Raw genomic sequence first — 21,122 nt, 5'->3', positions numbered from 1 at the left:
ATAGATGAGCAAACAATGAAAACAGTGAGAGACTTTATTTCTTGGGCTCCAAAATCACTGCAGATGGTGACTGCAGCCATGAAATTAAAAGATGCTTGCTCCTTGGAAGAAAAGCTATGACCAACCTAGACAGCAAATTAAAAAGCAGAGACACTGCTTTGCTGACAAAGGTACGTATAGTCAAAGCTATGGTTTTTCCAGTAGTCAGGTATGGATGTGAGAGTTGGAACATAAAAAAAGCTGAGTGCTGAAGAATTGATGCTTCTGAACTGTGGTGTTGGAGAAGACTCTTGAGAATCCCTTGGATAGCAAGGAGATCAAACCAGTTATGCTAAAGAAAATCAGTCCTGAAAATTCACTGGAAGGACTGATGCTGAAGCTGAAACTCCAATACTCTGGCCACCTGATGCAAAGAACTGACTCATTGGAAAAGATCCTGTTGCTGGAAAAGATTGAAGGCAGGAGGAGAAGGGGATGATGGAGGATGAGATGGTTGGATGGCATCACCAACTCGATCGGACATGAGTCTGAGTAAACTCCGGGTTTGGTGATGGACAGGGAGGCCTCGTGTGCTGCAGTCCATGGGGTCTCAAAGAGTTGGACACAACTGAGCAACCGAACTGAACTGATGCTGGGAAAGACTTAATGCAAAAGGAGAAAAGGGCAGCAGAGCATGAGATGGTTAGATAGCATTACCAACTCAATGGACATTAATCTGAGCAAACTTTAGGAGATAGTGACGAACATGGAAGACTGGTGTGCTGCAGTCCATGGGATCGCAAAGTGTTGGACATGACTTAGCAACTGAACAACTCATGATAATATATACACTGAATATTTCTTTAACCAAAAATTCTGACATAACTGTGTTGGGAGAAATGGAAGAAAGGAGGATATGTGTTGGGGGAAGAAGGACTCATAGGGAAGCAGGTAAGCGTATGCAATCTTTACCTTATACAGTAGGAAGCCAAAAGATAATTTTTAAATTGGAACGTCAGATAATCATGGTAATTATAAGCATATGACTAAGATATGGTGGGATATAAATGTCAGAATTAAAAGATAAAAGAGCTGAGAACAGGTGTCTCTGAGGAGCAATAGTCTAAAGTGAGAAGGTAGGGACAGATCTCATATACTATTTAACTTATGTGCAGTTATTAATTTGGTATAAGTAAAAATCAAAATTAAAATGTATAGATATTCTCAGACCTACTGAATCAAAATCTGAGGCAAATCCAGCCCAATATGTTTTTTTAGACCTGACCAAGTGTTTCTGATGCAGTCTATGGACCACCAGAGAACTATCTGACTAAAGACAAAATAATGAATCCAGCATCCCACTCTGATTTAATTAGCATGGCATACAACTTGGGGACCAGGAGTATAGAAAGCGCTCTGGGAGATTTCAATGTACAGCAAACTCTGGAACCCGTGCAATGATGCAAGATACAATGGGAATCTACATCACATATGGCACAAATGACTACAACTCCCTTTCAAAGAACTTTCTCAGGTTGGAAATACTTGAAAGTTTCTGTGTTAAGATAAAATGTATTATTTTCCTTAAAAGATATAACAGCCCTTTAATCAGTAGTCTTCAGAAAGGATTTATATTGTCAAAAAGTTTTTTTTAACAATTTTTTTTCAACATTTCAGCTTAGGTTATTGTATACAATCACTGCTATACACTTATCTATTACATGTAACAGGGCATTGAAATTACCTCCGAGGCATCACAGTATTCAGAACCATCCAGAGTTTATTGACTGTTTGAAGAATTCGCCGTGGAACCCCTGAATTCAACAGCTGATTCATATTGGATGTTAATACTTCTGCATATGGTATAAGCTCACTGGCAGAGAGTAGAGTCAAGTGTTCTAGAATCTGCATCACTTGTGTGTGACTTACTGGGACAGCTGAAAATGCTAAAAGGAAAACCGCCGTCACAATCTAAGTACTACACAGCTTATCAAATGGAAAGCAAATATTGTTCTATCACACTATAGGCCAAACAAATCAAGAAAACAATATTGCTTTAAAGAAAGTAACACTTTCAATCCTAGCCATAGTTGTGGGCACACTTAAAATTAGGCCCTTAAGAAAAATTCATGTTAAAGTGCAGTTATTTCATAAAGAACAACAACAACAAAAAATCTCATCCTTAAAATCACAGTAGTGACAGTGACAGAAAGACAATGATTTGCACTGATTTTAAAAATTGGCTGACCACGAAAATATACCCAAGTATTGCTTCTGGTATTAACATTCATTTGAAAAATTCAAATTTCTTGACACCTTCCTTCAAGTAGCCCTTTATGGGCTGTAAGCAGCTGTTAATAAAAAATATCTAGAACTGTAATCCTTCAATAGAAATAGTTACTAAGCACTTTTGGCTACTGAGCATTTGAAACGTGGCTAGTATAAACTGAGATGTGCTGTAAGTTTAAACACACAGATTTAGTACGGAAAACCAGTAAAATATCTAACAGTTTTTATATTGATTACATGATGAAATGATAATACATTAGATACACTGGGTTATATAAAATAATTATTTAAATTAATTTTGCCTTTTTAACTCTTTGAATGTGGCAAATTATATAGAAAGTTTAAAATTATATGTGTAGCTCACATCCTATTTCTATTTGACAGTGCTAACCTAGAACATTATCCAATAACAGCAAATAACATTGTTTTCTATTCTGTGGCACTTCTTTTTATATATATATTTATTCATTTTTAATTGACTGATGATTGTTTTGCAATACTGGTTTGATTTCTGTCATACATCAACATGATGGCACTTATTTCTGACTGGTTTTAAGACCTTCCTAAACCGTATGACCTGTTTATTGATGTAATGTAGACCCTATGAGGAAACAGATGCAAGCATGTCAGAAAAAAAAAAAAAAGGGTTAAAAATCCTTACACTCAAAGAGAATTACTTTATACAGTCACCAAAACACTGCTCTATCTCCAGGAAAATTCTGCATGATTCTAAGATTTCAATGGGGCTAACACCTCTTTGGACTACTAAAGGGGTAAAAGGAGTGATCAGTTTACTATACCTTCTTGGAGTTGTTTAGGAGAGTGGTTTTTGGCATTATTAGTCAGAAGCATTCTCCTTAACAGGGCGTCCGTCCCTGTGATTTCCTCTTCACAGATCCAATCATCCACGATGCATAAATGTGGGTAATTGGTTGCAAGGAGACGAAGTAAAGCAGAATGCAACCCTTGAAAATGTACAAGACGTCAACTGGATTCTTCATTCTTAAACACCAAAACGTCTTTCCTCTTTCCCCTTTCCCTTTCGTTTCCTACCAGCTAAACGAATCCGCATTTCGTACGCATGCACACTACAGTTTGAGAACTTCTATTCAGTACTTCAGTGAGGGACTTTGCTTAAATCAAGATCCCCATTTGAACTGATACACAGGAAGCTGGAAACCACTACTTTCATCAAAAGTTCTCAAGCTCTCTTCCATCCTATTCCAGCAAAAAAGTAGCAGTAGCTCAAGAGTTGAGTAGGGAGGAAAAAAAGAGAGGGGAAAAAAAGGTTCATTTGGGAAAGATGACATATGGTTTGAAAAAGGTCTCACTCAGAAATTCTTATAGACTTCTACAAGAGAACACATCCTCTCCTCCAACACAGCAGAGAATCATTGCTATACATGGGTAAAATTAAAGTTGCCCAACTTGAGTGCCTAAATGTACACTTTATGTACATTTTCTCATTTCATCCTAACATTCCTACAAGGTAAGCAGCATTGTCTCTGTTCTACTGTAAGGAAATAGGCAGAAAGATATTTACATTAATGTTCCTAAAGTCATGCAGCTGTGTAAGCCAATCCAAGCAGTACTGATGACACCCACAAGAGGGTGCAATTGTTTTCTTTTAAGAAAGCTTAGGAAGCTCAGAAGCATTGGGACCTTTCTAAACTTGCTTATAGCATAGCTTGACTACTCATTATTATTATTGTATAACATCAGCAATGAAAAACAAATGATGATAATGTCTATTTAGACAGATGAAGTACTATGTTATTTACCTAATAAATGTTGTTACTATACAATTATCATCATCATCTCCCAGTTGTGAGAGCCAGCAATAAGAGTATCAGCAGTAATAAAAGTACTTGAGATTTGATCACCCACTTAGTATGTAACTTAGATCAAATCAAACCATTGCTTAGTCCCAAAAGGGATAAATATCTACTGCCTTTCCCACAGAAACTGCTTAAAATAAATGTTTCTGTGAAAAAGACACTGTAACAATCACAAGTGGTATTATTTTAAAGTTTAAATGCACAAATATATGTATAGTCAGGACGATCACAAAAATGACTGCTTATAATAGTACAAATTAGTCTATATTACATAATCCCTTTATTAGTTGCAACATTAGTTACCAAATGCTGCAAAATATACCATCACTTCTCTGAAAAGAGATTATGCAAAGATATAAATAAATGCAGACATCTGGCTAAAGAAGACCAAAGAAAGTTCATGTTCACCCTTGAAATCAACCATAATAAAGACAGAAAAAGAAAATCTGAGCTTCAAAGAAACAAATCAAGGAGAAAAAAAAAATCCATACATTCAAACATTATAAAAAGCTGTTATATTAGGAAAAAAAATTGAATTTCAAAAAATATTACTATATTTCTACTTGACAGCTTTACAGTAAAAGCATGATAGTAATGTCATGCCATGGCATGTTATGTAGCAATTAAAACAATAATGTGGATCTACATGTAGCGACATGATAAGCTCTCCAAGACTCCAACAGAAGAAAGCAGGTCTCAGAAGAAATACAGTAGGATACCATTTAGAGCTTAAAAAAAGATTTTTTTACTTGTGTGTGTTTCTATTAGCTTCAACCACATGAAACTGCATTTTCAACAGTCAAAAATAGTTGAATACTTGTAATCTCATATGGTTCAACCTGTAGAAAAGAATATGTGAAACTGCATACCAAAAGGAAATAGTGAGGGCCTCGGGGGTGGGAAATAGTTTTCAGGGAGTAAGATACCAAGGAAAGTAAAGAGAAATTCACTCTTAAATTGAATGTTTAGCTTTGAGCACCTATTACACTTTATAATCTTACATACAGTAGGTATTTTTTACCTACAGTATAACACATGGAACTCTGCTCAATGTTATATGCCAGCCTGGATGGGAGGGGCATTCAGGGGAGAATGGACACATGTGTATGTATGGCTGAGTCCCTTCACTGTTCAAATGAAAATATCACATTGTTAACTGGCTATACCCCAATACAAAATGTTTTGGTGCTAAAAAAAAATAAAAATTAAATTTTAAAAAAAGTAGGTATTTTTTACCAATAAACATTGCCAGTAAAAAGCAAACAAGATAAATACCTCCCAACTCCTGCTGAAGTCCTTGAGCCTGTCGAATAAGGAATTTGATAGGAATCTGATCCATTAAAGAAGATGAATATGATTTGGGTTTTCTTTGCATGGCAGCTGTCAGTCAAAAATAAGAAATTTAAGATATAATGTCAGAAACAACATAAATCTTAACCTTCAACACAAATGGGAACACAACGTTAAATTACTCTTAGTTCACTTAATCTGTGAATATAGCTTATAAAAGATGGAGAGTCACTACCAAAGCAGTGAATACATATGACGAATAAGAACATACATAGTTCAGGGCAAGATCTGGAAAATGCCCTGAAACTGAAACCAGCGGGAAGGAAAATCATGAGTGAGAGAAGCCACCTGCAGAAGCGCCCTACTCTTAAACAAATAGAAGAGAAACTCCCCCAAACCTAATTAGGAAGACAAATGCAGTCATGACCACATGGCTTCAAGCTTCATGATGCCAACAGCCTTAATCATATTAGCTATTAGTGGTGACTGACTCTATAGGAATGACTTTCTTCTCTTATAACTTCTACCTTCAACTAACAAGTCCATCTTTTTTTTCTTAAAGCAAATCCACCTTAATTTCTATTCTTTTTCTGCTATCCTAATTCAATACCTACTCATCATTTATTTAAATAACTATTATGGTTCAATTTTCAATTTTCCAGACTCCAATTCCTTTTCTTTTTGAACCATCCTTCACACTGGTGCCACAGTCTTCTTATTTAAATTCAGATTTGGCCAGATCATGTGTCTCTGGATCCATGCTCAAATATCTGGATTCATGGATTTCCAGATCCCCAGGGTAAAGGTCCTTGCCAATCAACACTGTCTGTCTCATCTCCACCATATGCTATGTGCCTGACACCCTTATCTTATTCCAAGCTGCTTTGCATGTACAACAGAACTTATGAGCATCTCAACCAGGCTGTCCATAGTTTAAAAAACTATATCTAATATACCTATTCTTTTCCAAATACAAACCACATAATGTAAAGCTCAACAAATTTTTATTGATTGACGTTAAGAAGTATATGAGTGCAATAAAGGTTGAGAATCATTGTCTAAATATACAATACACCTCTTGATTAGACATGATACCCCTTGCAAGTCAGTGAATTAGCATCCCAGTTTTCCACACCAATCTTTTATGAACTGGGTAAGAATGTATCTCAAAACACGGTTTAAGAAAACATAGCTTCCAGTACAATCAAATTCTGGTTTCAACACTATCCAAACTGGAAAGGAAGAAGTAAAACTGCCACTATTTGTAGATACGGCATTATATAGAAAATCTTAAAGAGTCTATCAAAAAACTGTTAGAACTAAAAAAAAAAAAAAAAAGTGGTAAAAAATGACAAATATTTCAGCCCATAAATGTGTAAATGACTCTCATGCAAATGCTGAGGTGAAAGAATACTTGGGGCTTCCATAGTAAGATGAGGGGCCAACATTCAAGGAACACCTTACGGTGTATGGCTTTGTGTCTCAACCAAAATGAAAGAAACCGAAGGTGCTCAGTCGTGTCCGACTCTGTGCGACCCCATGGACTGTAGCCTACCAGGCTCCTCTGTCCATGGGATTTTCCAAGCAAGAGTACCAGAGTGGGTTGCCATTTCCTTCTCCAAATAATTTCCTAAAGAATGAAATAGAGTTGGCTGGTAAAAGAGTGGCTGAGGAAGCTTTTCTGGACATCAAAGTTCCGTCAAGGTAACAAGAATTAAGAAAAGAAAAGAAAAAAGGAAAAAATACTGTGAAAACTAATAAATTCAGTAGGGTTTCAAGATATAAAATTAAATACACAAAAATCTCTTGCATTTCTATAGACCAGTAACAATCAGAAACAAAAGTTACATTGCCCTTAGCTTTTGTTAACATTTTAATCCTTAAAACATTCCTATGGAAAACGAATTCACTTATGAAATTAGTGTAAACTAAAGCCAGGATAAAAAGAAGTGAAGAGAAAAAAGGCCTATTTCACTTGCTTAAACACAGATGGAAAAAAATCATATTAAAAAAAAAAGAAAAATCAAATCTAGCACCATGCTAAAAGAATAATATACCCAGAGCAAGTAGGGCCCACTCCAGAAATATAGATATCAATTATACAACAAATTATATAAATAAACCAAATTATCTCAATAACTGCTGAAAAAGTATTCCCTTGATAAGTTTTTTTAAAATGGTACTCTAAGAAATTCAGAGCCTGACTAACCCAAAGTAAACGTCTATACCTTCCTTGTAACTAGCAATAACAAGAAAAAATTATACAAAGTCTATACAAAGTTTAATTGACATAAAAAAAAATAATTTGAATAAATTCACACATTTAAAACATGTATTAAGTGATTACTCTGTATCAAGTAATATTCTAAATGAGTAAGTGAAAGTCACTCAGTCCTATCTGACTCAATGACACAATAGCAAAAAAAGATAAAAATTGGCCTTCATGAATCTTACATTTTAATAATTTAAAGGAAAAGTTATTTCAGGGAATTTCCTGGCAGTCCAGTGGTTAGGACTCAGGGCTTTTACTGCTGGGAAGATGGGTTTGATTCCAGGTTAGGGAACTATGATCTTGCAAGCTGCACAGCTGACCCAAAATAAGTCTTTAAAAAAATTATTTCATATTCCTAGCTGGAAGGACTTTTATTATAAAGATGTAAATTCTCTCTAAATTAATTTCTAGCATAACATAACTCTAACCAAAATCAAAATATAATTTTCTTCCATGGAATTCGACAAAATCTTAAGAGTTCATGTGCAAGATTATATATGTGAAAATGGACAAAAATATTGAACAAGAACAATAATTGTGAAAGGGACTGGAAATGCCTAACAGAAAAAAAAAAAATCAGACATAGGTTTGTAATAAAACTTCAATATACATCAGAGCAACTTTCCAAATTAATAGGAAAATGGTAGGTTATTCGCTTTGTGACGTTGAAAAATAACCAATTATTTAAAAACAACAATAACAACAACTAGGGGCTTCCCTGGTGGCTCAATGGTAAAGAATCTACCTGTCAGTGCAGGAGACAAGGGTTTGATCCCCGATCCAGCAAGATCACACACGCCATGGAGCAACTAGGCCTGTGCACACTACTGAACCCAAGTCCCCTGGAGCCCCATGCTCCGCAATAAGAGGAGCCGTAACAGGGAGAAACCCTCACACTGCAACTACAGAGTAGCCCCTGCTCGTCACAACAAGAGAAAAGCCCATACAGCAAGGAAGACTCAGCACAACCAAATATAAATAAATAAATGCATAAAATGAAAAAAAATGTTAATTGAAGCTGTATCCACGTATGTGTGCTCAGTCGTGCCCAACTCTTTGCGACCCCACGGATTGTAGCCTGCCAGGCTTGTCTGTCCATGGGATTCTCCAGGCAGGAGTACTGGAGAGGGTTGCCCTCTCCCCGGGGAATCTTTCCCACCCAAAGACTGAAGCCACGTCTCTTGTGTCTCCTGTATGGGCAGGCAGATTCTTTACCACTGGGCCACCTGGGAAGCCAGTCTGTATCCCATACTTGATAACTTCATGAATCTTACATTTTAATAATTTTAAAAGAAAAAAATATTTCAGGGAATTCCCTGGTGGTCCAGTAGTTAGGACTCAGGGCTTTTACTGCTGGGAGGTGGGCATACATAAATTAATTAAAGGCATATGTAAATTTTAAAAATGAAATAATGTCCTAAAAGAAAATGTAAGTGATTAGTCATATAATGTTAGTACCTTACTTTCAGAGAGTCTCCTCTCCACAGAATTCTATAATCAAAATACACCATAAACAAATGATAACACCCAACTGCTATCATTGTGAATGCAAAAAAGTTGGTACCCACATCGTACACAAATGCATACACATGTCTTCTACAAAATGTCTATAATGGTGAAAACTATCTGGAAAACAGTATGACAACTCATTTTTTAAATACTGGAATTCAAAAATCTTTGGTTTAGTAGTTCTGTCCTAAAGAAATAAATAATTATATCTGCATACAGAGTTAGCTCTAAGAATATTCATTCTGCCAGTCTCTATAAAGGCAAAATGTAGAAACAATCTCCAATAGTAAGGTATTTTTTCAGTAATGGTACACATTTATGAAGAAATATTATACAGCTATTAAAAATCATGTTTCAAAAAATGTACTATAATAGGCCAAATGCTTAAACTGTAGTCTTAAGTAAAAAGGGTAGATTAAAAACTTATGATTCCAAACTTTATGAAGGTTATCACACGTGCAAAGACTGAAGGGTTTTTTTTCCTAGCAAAATTCTGTGGTGATTATCTCTGGGCAGTAGAATTATGGGTGGCTTATACTCTGGTCTTTGTACTTTTCTCACTTCCTCAATTTTCTTCAGTAAAACACTCTTTTAATAAATATTTTTATTTTAAAAAGCAGTTCTTTTGCATTAAGTAAGATAGGTAAGCAACTAGGTAAATAATGAATTAAGTTTACAATTCTTATACTTTTACTCCACAGGACAATCATATGACTGTTAAAACCTTTTTTGGTCAAACTCGATTTTACAGTACTGAAACTTCAAGCTGCCAAGAAATAACATCTGTCAGTGTCTGCTTAAAGGTTTCTACATTTTGAAAGAGGCAGGTGGAGTTAACTTTCTTCTGGGAAGACAATAATTAACTATCAAATGCAAAGAAAAACTTCAAGTGCAGGAATTTAGAGCCACTGAACATTATAGTTTCCCAAGTATCACAGGATAGGTCTTGTTCTGCTGATGACAAAGAAGGAAATTTCATATCAAACAGGACAGAAGCAGAAAAAGCAGCCAGAGCTTGTTTTTAAATGAAGATAAAGGGTTTCCCTGGTGGCTGAGTGGTAAAGAATCCACCTGACAATGCAGGAGGCATGGGTTCAATCCCTGATCCAGGAAGATCCCACATGCCCCGGAGCAACTAAGCCCGTGCACCGCAACCTATCCAGCCTGTGCTCTAGAGCCCGGGAGCCACAACAACTGAGCCCACAGGCCTGAGAGACGGCGCCCCGCCGCATGAGAAGCCGCCACAATGGGAAGCCCATGCACCCCAACAAGGAGCAGTCGCTGCTTTCCAAGCTAGAGACAGTGGGTGTGCAGCAATGAAGACCCAGCACAGCCAAAAATAAAGCAAATATACTTTAAATAGGGCTTCCCTGGTGGCTCAGAGGTTAAAGCGTCTGCCTGCAACGCGGGAGACTTGGGTTCAATCGCTGGGTCGGGAAGTTCCCCTGGAGAAGGAAATGGCAACCCACTCCAGTATTCTTGTCTGGAGAATCCCAAGGATGGAGAAGCCTGGTGGGCTACAGTTCACAGGGTCGAAAAGAGTCAGACACGACTGAGCGACTTCACTTTCACTTTCATTTTCTTATACTTTAAATAGGCTTCCCTGATAGCTCAGTTGGTAAAGAATCTGCCTGCAATGTAGGAGAGCCCAGTTTGATTCCTGGGTTGGGAAGATCCCCTGGAGAAGGGAAAGACTACCCACTCCAGTATTCTTGCCTGGAGAAATCCATGGACTGCAACAAAGAGCAGTCCCTGCTTGCCAGAGCTAGAGAAAGCTGGTGCGCAGCAATGAAGACCCAGCACAGCCAAAAATAAAATAAATAAATATTTTTAAAAAACAAAGTAAATGATGTTAAGGGACAGAGTTAAGCAAGTAAGCTACTTAAGTGTGAGACTGTGTTTAGCATCCCATTGGCTGCTTTAGGAGCAGATAAACAGGTAAAGCTGATAAAACATGTTCAGTAGTCATTAGTACTGTTTTTACCTCAAAAATATGTAAATATAACTTCTGTATTTAAAATGTTCAATAAATATTTAAAATAAATAACCAACAAGGACCTAAGTATAGCACACGGAACTCAGCTCAATGCTCTTTAATACCTGTAAGCGTATAACTGAATCCCTCGACCGTACACCTGAAACTAGTACCTCATTTTTAATCAACTACGAACAGAAAGTGAAAATGTTAGCCTCTCAGTCACATTCAAGTCTTTGTGACCCCATGGACTGTAGCCCATCGGGCTAATCAGTCCATGGCATTCTCCAGGCAAGAATACTGGAGTGGGCAGCCATTCCCTTCTCCAGGGGAGCCTCTCAACCCAGGGATTAAACCCGTGTCTCCTGCATTGCAGGCAGATTCTTTACCATCTGAACCATCAGGGAAGCCCTTTAGTTTAATCAACTATACTCCAATATAAAATCAAAATTTTTTTAAAGTACACAAAAATAAACTTTTACCTAGTAATAAAATTTTCAGATATAATAAACAGGAAACATTTTTTAAGTATAAAAACTGAAAATACAACGGCAATGCTCATATTTTAATGGGGTATTAATAAAGGGATAGTACAAGGGATTTATTATGCTATTTATTACACATGTTCTTTTAGATCAATACAGTATTTAACTGCAATGCAGAAGACCCAGGTTTGATCCCTAGGTTGGGAAGATCCCTGGGAGAAGGGAACAACTACCCACTCCAGTATCCTTGCCTGGAGAATCCCATGGATAGAGGAGCCTGGCGGGCTACAATCCATGGGGTTGCAATGAGTCGGACATGACTGAGTGACTAAACACACAATATATGCACTTGTATTACAAATATTTTTAAACAAATCAAAAATATGCATATGTGAAAAACTATATATGTATAAAACACTTTTTTTTAATGACTATGATATTCTAATACTTGGCTCTATCTCAGATGTTGGAATTCTGTATTTGAGCTTCAACAGCTACTTGGTGCCTACTAATGATGTTTATTATAAAGCCCAAAAACACAGACCAGTTAGCAAGGTACTGAAACAACACAACTTCATAGGTAGGAATAAATTTGAGGCGGAATACTCATCATTTTTGGCTGTGGAAGAGAAAACTTCTCTCATGTTATGACATATTCTGCAGTTAACTTATTCCTTTGGACTAAGAAATTGGGCTAGAAAAAAAAATTTTCTTAAACTATGGGAAAAAATTCTCCAAGGAAAGCTCAATCCCTCCGTCTGTCTTCCACACCCGGATTCCTCTCACCTATCAAGGACATCCCTCTAGGGATTCTCTCGTAAAGCTTCCCTCCACTAGATCACTTCCAACAGCATACAATATTCTCTTAACTCTTTCACCTTAAAAAAAATAAAAAGTCCTCTCTTGACCTCATTTTCCTCTTCAATTACCATATTCATTTCCCTCCTTCTCTTTACAACTTTTCAAAAGAACTGTCTGTATTCACTGTGTTTAGTATTATCTCCTCTAATTTGCTTTTGAATTTACTAAAATCAGGCTTTAATTCTGAGGAAATTTAAAAAAAAAAGGACCTGTAAGATCCTGTAAAGGTTAAAGGTCAAAGGACCTCTAGCAAGCTAAACCTGATCATTAGCTGAGCCTAAGTCCTAACCTTACTTGATCAATCACCATCCTTTAACACAAGTGATCTCACTCTCCTCTTTGAAACATTCTTCTCTTGGCATGCAGAACATCACAGCCCCCTGAGTCTCCTTCCACACCTTCTCCCTTGGTAATCCTACTTAATATCATGATTATAAATATCATACATATGCTGAAGAATCTCAATGCTTCAGTCCAGGTTTATCTCATCTAAATTTCAGGCCAGCGTTTACAATTATTTTCAAAACATCCCCACTTCATCAGACATCTCAAACTTAGTATGTCCCAAACCAGCTCCTGACTGCGCACAAACCTGCCATTAATTTCAGTAGATAGCCATTGTCTAGCTCAGGCCAAAAGCCTCCACATCAACCTTGGCTCCTGTCTCTCAAATCTAATGAATTCATCAGCAAAACCTCTCAGCTCTACCTTCGATGTATATACACTGCTACCAGTCCAAGCCACCATCTTTTCTATAATCTTGGAAAAACCTAATCATTTTGTTGTTCAGTGGCTAAGTCATGTCCGACTCTTGCAATGCCATGGACTAACAGCCCACAAGGCTCTTCTTTCCATGGGATTTCTCAAGCAAGAATACTGGAGTGGGTTGCCATTTCCTTCTCCAGGGAATCTTTCTGACCCAGGGATCAAACCTACCTCTCCTGCATTGCAGGTGGTCTCCTACATTGCAGGCAGATTCTTTACTGCAGAGCCACCAGGGAAGACCAAGAAAAACCTAATAACTTTTCTACAATCTCACAGTTCCTTTCGAAGACTCAATCCAGGCTAAATTGTACACCAAACCTGAAATTCTTAACTTTCCAATTAAGATCCATCAGACAGACTATTGCATAAAGAACAGCAGCTTCACCTGAACACAGGGTTGAACTGAGCATGTCATTATCTTTAAAGATTCTTCCAGTCTTAAAAATTCTGAGTGATTTTCTAATTCTGCATGGTGTATACATGAAAGTGGACTATACTAGTCTCTGTACTTTCTTGTATCATTTTTTTTGCTAGACATTAATTTAAATAAAAACTAAGAGTATATCTTGGTCCCCTACTTCAGTATCCATGGTCTGAGTTCTCCCCAGAATACCTCCTTGTAACTCATTCCTCTAGTATCTATTAAATCACAAGTGTCATATCCCTTAACAGAATTCATTACATGTGGATAAAAGTGGGAGACTATTACTTAATGCTTATTATTAGCCCATCTTGTCCCTCAAATGACAAAGACTATAATTATAGTTGTGGGATATCATCTGTATATCCCTAACAAATGTAGTCAGGAAAAAAAAGCTGCTGAGAAATTCACAGTATATTTAAAACACAATACTCCATATAAATGAAAGAAACTCAGCAGCCACACACTGAAAACTAACTTTAATTTATAGCTTTTGAAAAGTAAAATCACTCAGCCATGACAAAATACAATCCCTTAAAAGAATTCTCCCGGCATTATAATACTCAATGCCTGCAACATTTTTTTAATTTCATTTTTCTTGGAGTATAGTTGCCTTACAATGTCGTGTTAGTTTCTACTGTTCAAAGTGAATCAACTGTTGGTACACGTGTATCTCCTCTTTTCTGGATTTCTCTCCCGTTTAGGTCACCACAGAGCACTGAGTCGAGTCCCCTGTGCTGTACAGCAGGTTCTCACAGTCATCTGTCTTATACACAGTGTCAGTAGTGTGAACATGTCAATCCCAATCTCCCAGTTCTTCCCAGCACCCTTCTTTACCCCCTTGGTGTCCATATGTTTGTTCTCGACGTCTGTGTCTCTGTTTCTGTTTTGCAAATAAGATCATCTTTACCACGCCTATTACGTTTTAAGGACACTTTTTGCTTTGAATATGGAACTACATACATTTGCTGTTGTTGCTGTTCAGTCACTAATCATGTCTGACTCTTCACAACTCCATGGACTGCAGAACACCAGGCTCCTCTGTTCTCTACTACCTCCCGGAGTTTGCTCAATTTCACGTCCATTGAGACGGTGATGCTATCTAACCATCTCATCCTCTACCGCCCCCTTCTCTGTCTGCCTTCAGTCTTACATTTAGCAAGCCAAAATACAGGTGAATTTTCTTTTTCGCACAGAGGAAAACATACTACTTTATACTAATATTATCTATACTAAATCTGACCTTCTGATATTATACAAAGTAACTAAATTCAATGGTAACATCAATGGCAAAGGAAACCCTTCTGTTGGTTTTTTTTCCTACTGCTTTGATTAGACTGTTACTCTTCATATTAATGGAAGGAAAAATAGGAAAAAGGTTGAAATCAAGCAAAAAAATCTATTTCAGTACCAACAGGTTTATGTCTTAACTTACCTTTAGTCAATAAGGTCACTAAAATTGTTAAAATACACACAATTCAGTTAATCATTAATTCAGCCTGCTAAAAGGAGCACTGAGCCTTCAGGGGTGATTATATGTCCACACATACATGTACTTATGCACCAGAGTATGAAAAGCTAACATTGCAAAGACTGCAGAAAGATGCTGGAGCTTGTTGGAATATCTGACCTTATTTTCTCCAATAGCAGCCTGGAAAGTAACAAAATATAAGCAAATAAGATGAACTATCACTAGAAACACTAGCCTCTGCACAACTTACCTAAAGTCTTGGCATTTGCTAGGAGAGCTTCTTCATAAGACAGAATATAATAAAGCACCAAGAGCTGTGCTGTGATACTGAAACGCTGATTAAGGCGGATGTTGTCACCCTGGAGGTAATATTATAAACACTTTAAAATACTGTTAAATTTCATGAGTGCTTTTTTTTCCCCCCCTTTGGCCACAACAGGAAGTATGTGGGATCTTAGTTCTCCAACCGGGAGAACCCTGTCCCCTGCATTGGCAGCACAGAGTCCACTGGACCACCACGGAAGTTCCAATGAGTACTTTTGGATAGTAAAAAAAATAGTAAAAATAGATTATTCAGTGTTGCTACTCCCAAGCTTAAAGAAACTGGGGAAATGTTGCTGTCTTCACATTAAACTCAAAGTGACAATGTGAAGTTTAAGTTAAATTTGAGATGGCTTGAGAGATAAAAGCAACATGCTTAACAGTCTTTAAACTTCCCTGGTGGCTCAGACTGTAAAGTGTCTGCCTACAATGCGGGAGACCTGGTTTCGATTCCTGGGTCGGGAAGATCCCCTGGAAAAGGAAATGGCAACCCACTCCATCACTCTTGCCTGAAAAATCCCATGAATGGAGGAGGCTTGTAGGCTACAGTCCATGGGGTCGCAAAGAGTCAGACACGACTGAGCGACCTCATAGTTTTTAAGATAGGGCTGCTTCTGAAAAAAGTTAACATTTACAGGAATCTCAAGTATTATCTGAAATGACCATGAAGAAAATAATTCCTAAAAAATATACTGTACACTTAAGTATATTTGGAGAAAAAAAGATTTACTCCAAATTTTCCTATAATCTAGGTATATCTTAAATTCTCAGGAAGCTGGTTTAATGTGTTGAAATGTCACATAATCCTCTGTTAAACACACAACCTCCAGGAGACTTCTTAAACTTTAAAATGGAGCTTTTGAAAGAATTCTTCAAAAAGTGTCTAATCAACAAACTACATGGAATACCATTCTTTTAATATTCATAAGTGATCTAAAAAAACTGAATACCATTTGAAATTCAGAACCACCTAGAAGTGGTTCTCCTCTAATAATCTGGGAAAAAATGTGGAGTAAGTGCAAAGAATAAAAGAAAAATGAATTAATAAATGTTTAAAAAAAAAACAACAACACTATTTTACCCCAATGACTCCTTGGAAAATATTGAGTATCTCCTGTTCTGTAACTGGCTGATTTGTGGCTTCTGGATTAGATTTAGATGCAGGAGTAAGTATAGAATTTATGTACACATCAATCAGAGGAAGTAATTGAGGATGGAGTGGAATGGAGGTTTCACAGAGCTGTCTATAAATCCAGTCCTAGAAAAGAAGGTGACAGGCACTAAATTATGGCAATAAGAAAAACCAAGCAAAATTTTACAAGCACATACAATTTTACATGATTTATGAAAAAGTAAAACTCACTATTCACTTTTAGCAGTTGCTAAATAATATCATCCAATTTCATAATTGCCTTTGATTTAAAAATGGAAACAGTTTTTCTTTCCTAAAACTGAGAATATTGTTCCATGGAAGATAAACCTAAAAGTGACAGCTTGAGTTTAGAGTCTGGACTTTGGGTTTTTAATCTAATGGTTTTTAAGTAGTGGGAAAAACACTGTCAAGTCCCTTTTTGTATCTATGTTTAGAGCACCATATATGCTGCTGTGAAAGACCCAACAGCAGAAAGGCATTTAGGGAGAGGAATAGTTTCTCACAACAAGCCTCAGACAGATTAAGAAGGTGGCTTTGACAACCACATATGGGAGATTAACTATCTGCACAAATACAGGCCAAGAAAACACTGGGGGTGCATTTGGACTCTTAATTCTTCTCTACTTCACTTGCAAAAAATATAAAAAGCAGAAGATACAATCAAGATGGAAAATAACTTCACTATATCATAAAAACAAAGACAATCAAATGTGATATAGCAATGCATATATTGTTCAGGGTTCTTTACAAATAAAATAGCCTCTTGGAAAGGGTTCAAACAAATTTTTTTCTGTTTTAACCTCCTGTGGGTTAAGCCTTTTCTTTAGAGGACCTGTTTGCTATAGCCAACCATTTAACAAATTGAAAACACATCAAAATATGTGCAAGCTTAATGTTAGAAGTCCATGTGACAAATGGATTACAAATACTGGTCATGGCTAACCAGCAACCTTCTCAGTTTGGTAAACAAAACCGAGTATAAAGAATGGCAGTTTCTTACTAAAGTTTAATGAAATTGCTAAATATCATTGAGAATTTAAAAGGAATTAGTACTATCGTACATTTTGTAAATAACTGAACAGTTATACTGTTTTAAAAATCTGAAATTAAGAGTCTAATTACTATAACTATATAAGTGACGAGTAACTAAAAACATTTCACATACAAAATCCACAATAAAGGTCTACAAACTCAAATAGAACTGGGAAAAAAGCATTAACTCAGATTTTAGCTTGAAGAATAAATGTAAGATCATACTTTTATTGATACTTTGTGTTTGGTGAAGGAACGACTCCTCAGCAGCTGGTAAATGCAATGAATAGGCAAAAACCCAGTAATGTTGGCACTCAGGTTGCTGGTGACAGGGACTCGAACTGCATGAGCTGTGACAACCTAAAAGGGACACATAACAGCAATCCATGTGACAGAGCCAGATACAAAATTACTCTGAAAGAGGGAGACGTAGCCAGGTGCACTGTCAGTACTAATGTGGTCCTTTGGCAGGAGTGACAAAAACCAATCATGACATGATTTCATTATTTTGAGTGATGAGGTGGCATCACGCATCTGGGAATTTGTAAAGTTCTCTAATTTTAAAAAATTTACTTCTAAACACAGATACATTGCCAAGGGTTAAAGTTAAAAAATATGTAAAATTTGGAATCATAAAATCTGGGCTCAATGACTATAATATATAAAACAGACAAACAAGGATTTACCATATAGCACAGAGAACTACATTTACTATATTATAATAAACTGTAATAGAAAAGAATCTTAAAAGAGAGAGGGGACATAAGTATACACATGGCTGATTCATGTTGATGTTTGGCATAAACCAACACAATTCTGTTATTATCCTTCAATTAAAAAATAAATAAATAAGAATACAAATATATACATATATATGCATAACCGAATCACTTTGTTGTATATCTGAAACTAACATAATATTGTAGATTATCTATAGTTTAATTTTTTTTAAAAAAGGAAAAAAAAAATAGTTTCCATCATTGAAAAAATAAAATATCATTAGGATTACCCATGGACAAAAGTGCTGAGACCAAATAAGAACAAATCAATACAAGAATAAGGAATTTAGACTCTAGCTTATAACCTAGTTAGACATGGCACCTTACAGCTGAAAGGTTTAAACAGATCTCTGTTATTTTTCTCCTAACAATCCCAATTGTCAGTAAACTTCCCTGGTAGCTCAGATAGTAAGGAATCTGCCTGTAGTACAGGAGATCAGGTTTGATCCCTGGATCAGGAAGATTCCTCTGGAGAAGAGAATGGCTACTCATTTTCATACTCTTGCCTGGAGAATTCCATGGACAGAGAAGCCTGATAGGCTACAGCGCATGGGTTGGCAAAGAGTCAGACACAACTGAGCCCCTAACACTTTCACCCCATGTGAGACCCCTGTCAATAGTATCTAAGACTACACTCTTAGGTATCTACTCAAAGTCTGCAAAATAAGCAAATTTACTTAGCACATGCTTTTCTATGTAGTAAATAGCTTTGAAAACAAATTTGAAATAGGATTTTTCTTTATAGAAGTTTCAAAGATTACATAAATCATCACTGGAAACTAAAAAGGAACATAAAGACTATATTATTCTCTTAAACTGAAACATATACACGTTTTCTCACAAGGAATGTTATAAATAAAGTTAAAGAAATACCTAAGATAATAGTTAAAAGAAGTACCTGCTCAGTAAAAATTTCCTGTGTGAACACAGTCTTCATCCTGCTCAAGGAGCTTGGCTTAATTACAATCTAAAACAACCAAAACACAACACTGTAAAGCGATTATATTCCAATAAAAAACAAAGAAAAGAAAGGTTCTTTTCTACAAAAAAAAAAATACAAAATAAAGCAACCAAAAGATTTCAACAGCAGGTGAAAATAAAATATATGAAGCACAATTTGACTTAATATATAAAATTAATGTTCAAATACTCTGTTTCAGAAGTAGCTTCTCAAACCTAACACTAAAATGTGTTTTTTTTTTTCAGGAACCAAATAAGAAAGTACTTAATGGGACTTCCCTTATGATCCAGTGGCTAGACTCTGAGCTCCCAATGCAAGGGGCCTAGGTTTGATCTCTCATCAGGAAACTAGATCTCGCATACCACAAGATATGGTACAGCCAAATAAATAAAAAAAATTTTTAAGTACTCAGTAAACATATTATTATTGCATTTTAAGTCAGTGGGAAGAAGTGGATTATTTAATAAATGGAGGTGGGATAGTTCTCTTTCTGGATAATACAAGTAAAGATTTGCATATGACATCATACCCCATACTAACTCCAAAGGTATTAAAGATTTAAGTGTAAAACACAAGGCCACAAAAACACTAGAAGAAAATATAGGTGACCATTTCTATTAAACTGAGGAAAGAAAAGCACTTCTAAGTATAATAACAAAATAAGAAGCACAAACGAAATACTTAATATATTACACACATAGAAAATAATAATTTTCACATGGCAGAAAAGATTGGGAAAAATCATCTGCAACATATTATACTTCTCCATCTTTAAGATAATAAGGATTATAATATGCACCACTGATTTAATAGTAGCTTTTCAAGTAAATAAAGAAGGGCAAACACTATCACACTAACATTATGCATCAACTATAAAATGAATCCAAGTTTCAATATATGGTAAAGTGTGTGTCTTGAATCAATGAAATATGATATACAAGGCATAACAGCATATCATTTATATATAAAGAGTACTTCTGAATCAGTAAAAGGAAAAATAAATCAATAAAAATCCCTATAGAAAAACTGGGACATCAATAAGCCTTTTATAAATGAAATAAACCAACTAAAACACATAAATTGTTTAAAAGTAACCAAAAAAACTCTATATAAACTATAACAATAAAAAATAATAATAACTAGTAATCAAAGAAATGCAAAATAAGTAAGACCATTTTTCATCAAATTTGCAAAGATTAAAAAGAATGGTAATGCCCAGTGATGGTGAGAAGTTAGGAAAATATCCATTCTCATTCACTAATGAGAACAGTTAAACTGGTATAATCTTTCTGGAAAATAATCTGACAATATTCATTAAATATCTTATCATCACCATACTTCTACTTAGTACTGCTTTCTATAACTTTATCCTAAGGAAGAAATCCAAAAAGTGTTTGAAAATATACATATATGGATGTCTGTATGTATATTTATATATATAGGATATTCATCTAAGCATTATTCAGAAATTAGAAAAATCTACATGGCAAATAAAGGAACCATTAAAAATGTCACGATCAGCCCACACAATAACTACAATGCAGCCACTGAAAATTATGTTGTATTAGAATATTTATTGATATGAGGAAGTTCTCATTGTATATTGGTAAGTTCATTAAAACCACTATCTATCTATCTATCTATATATATCTATCTATATCTATCTATCTATCTATATATATATATATATATATAAATTTAAAGAAAGAACAGATACCAGA

The 21,122-nt window shown here is 35.8% G+C and overlaps 1 protein-coding gene across 1 annotated transcript in view; it reads right to left on the bottom strand.

Moving 5' to 3' along the window:
* Positions 1 to 21,122, bottom strand: part of INTS2 (integrator complex subunit 2) — a 54,392-nt gene that overhangs the window by 16,152 nt on the left and 17,118 nt on the right. Inside the window, exons 12-18 of the mRNA XM_068977047.1 lie at positions 19,339 to 19,407; positions 17,887 to 18,021; positions 16,558 to 16,734; positions 15,406 to 15,514; positions 5,382 to 5,486; positions 3,069 to 3,233; positions 1,724 to 1,925 (exon numbers count right to left, since the gene is read on the bottom strand). Of these exons, the coding sequence (XP_068833148.1) occupies positions 1,724 to 1,925; positions 3,069 to 3,233; positions 5,382 to 5,486; positions 15,406 to 15,514; positions 16,558 to 16,734; positions 17,887 to 18,021; positions 19,339 to 19,407 (962 nt within the window). The remainder of the gene's footprint in view (positions 1 to 1,723; positions 1,926 to 3,068; positions 3,234 to 5,381; positions 5,487 to 15,405; positions 15,515 to 16,557; positions 16,735 to 17,886; positions 18,022 to 19,338; positions 19,408 to 21,122) is intronic.

Source organism: Capricornis sumatraensis, chromosome 8 (genome assembly GCF_032405125.1).
Source record: "Capricornis sumatraensis isolate serow.1 chromosome 8, serow.2, whole genome shotgun sequence".
NCBI classification, from domain to species: domain Eukaryota; kingdom Metazoa; phylum Chordata; class Mammalia; order Artiodactyla; family Bovidae; genus Capricornis; species Capricornis sumatraensis.
The sequence above is the reverse complement of the archived record's forward strand: the minus strand, read 5'-3'. Positions and strand labels throughout refer to the sequence as shown.